This window comes from Trypanosoma theileri (genome assembly GCF_002087225.1).
Source record: "Trypanosoma theileri isolate Edinburgh chromosome Unknown TM35_Tth_12_V1, whole genome shotgun sequence".
Taxonomy (NCBI): Eukaryota; Euglenozoa; class Kinetoplastea; order Trypanosomatida; family Trypanosomatidae; genus Trypanosoma; species Trypanosoma theileri.
The window spans coordinates 424,111-425,824 of record NW_021639854.1 but is presented as its reverse complement, the minus strand read 5'-3'; the positions used below and the strand labels follow the sequence as shown (position 1 = coordinate 425,824).

Genomic DNA, 1,714 nt, shown 5'->3' with positions numbered 1-1,714 from the left:
AAGAAGTATTAGTCGGCGTGTTTTGTGATGGCGAGGATCCAGAAGCAGATGAATTACTGGGTGTTGGAGTTTTGCTCTGAGAACTATTATTATTCTCTTGTGTTTCAACATTGCTTTCTTCATTTTTATTCTCAGAGTTCTGTTGATTCTGCTGCTGTTGGGCATTTGCGTGGCTTCCCGTCTCATTCTGTTTATTTGGAAGTGCACCGTCTAACACCTCATTATTGTCCAGTGGTTCCTTACCTTCATTTGCTGTCGTGGTATCAGTTAATCTTTGATTCTCCTCCTCAATTTCACGTTCCAGATCTGCTTTAATCTGAGGGCGCCGTTCGAAAATATCATCAATGATTTTCTGAAGATACTCTGCTGCAGCGGAGGCAGCTTCCGCCTGTTTCTGGGCCTCCTCCGCTAAACTGCGAGCACTTCTAGTGTCCTCATTGACATGCTGAAGGAAAGTATCTACTTCCTTCGTTTCTTTCTTGCACTCTTTAGCCAATTGCTGTATTTTTTTCTTACCCCCTGAGAGACTCGTTTCATCTTCATTGTTAATGTAATCATCAGTAATCCACTCAACATCATCCACCACTTTAACCAAATCAATTTCCCCCTTTTGAATTTCATGCGCCAAATTGCTTATTTTTTCAGCTATCAAATTTGTCTTTTCAACGGCATTAGTGGCCTCTCTTACAGCATAAACTGCATTCCTTAACTCCTCTTTTACTTCACTCTCATTCAAACTTTCAGATGACTGCAAAATAAGGACTGAAGTATTCATAACAACGCTTTCAAGTTCTTCGGCCGTCTTTGCTGCATTCTGAGCACGCTTCGACGCTTCACTGCATTCATTCTTTACGCTTTTTAATGACACAAGGATAACATTAATTTCATCCTTCTTCTTTTCCATCTTAGCTCTCAATTCAGTCAGGTTCTGTATAATTTTCTTTTCCTCAGAATCTGTTGGGGTCGTATCACCACTTTGCGCATATGCCACACACGCACAACACTGCAGAAGTACCAACAGGTACACCACGCGGCGCAGTTGGATGAACATCGTTATCATGATTGTCACTGTGGGTTGCTTGGGTCTGTGGTAACAAGGAAGAAGAGTAAAAGGAGAAAAGAGACGCACATTTAACACACAAGGTAGAGGGCACCACACACACACAGAGAGAGAGAGAGAGTACACATCACAAAGCAGCAATCAAACACAACCTAATGGGGGATCAACAGTAAACCACTCACACACTACAGAGCCAGACGAGAGGCCAACACCGCAGGGTTCTATTCTCCCCACGCCCGGCCCCAACCGCACCGCAGTGGAGGGGTCCAGCAGCACAAAGCCCCCTTCCCACCCACAGCCCACACACAATGGCACAGACAGCCGCACACGCACACTCTCACATGCTCATATCAGAGAGGCACTGCGGCATTCCCTAAAATGTACACGGAGTCACACACCTGCAGAGAAGAGAAAAGAAAAACACAAGAAAAGAACAACAACAACAACAGGATACCAACAGCACACAAGGCACTCACAATACAATAATCACAGGTGCCACTCTCATCAGAGAAGCATCCACACACACCAGCACATCAACTCAACCCCAAAAAGGAAGAAAAAGAAAAAAAAAAAAACAGACCCATTACGTGAAGCCGAAGCGGAACAGTCTCAGTCCCTCCCCGCAGGCTGCAGTCACTCAAGCAAGCCACACAA

At 44.8% G+C, this 1,714-nt stretch overlaps 1 protein-coding gene across 1 annotated transcript; it reads right to left on the bottom strand.

Annotated features, from left to right (window-relative positions):
* Position 1: 1 nt before the first annotated feature.
* Positions 2-1,060, bottom strand: TM35_000122770 (uncharacterized protein; the record flags this gene model as incomplete). The annotated part of the gene is made up of 1 exon (XM_029025252.1): positions 2-1,060. A coding segment is annotated over one exon (1,059 nt), but the record flags the coding sequence as incomplete, so codon positions are not given.
* Positions 1,061-1,714: the final 654 nt, after the last annotated feature.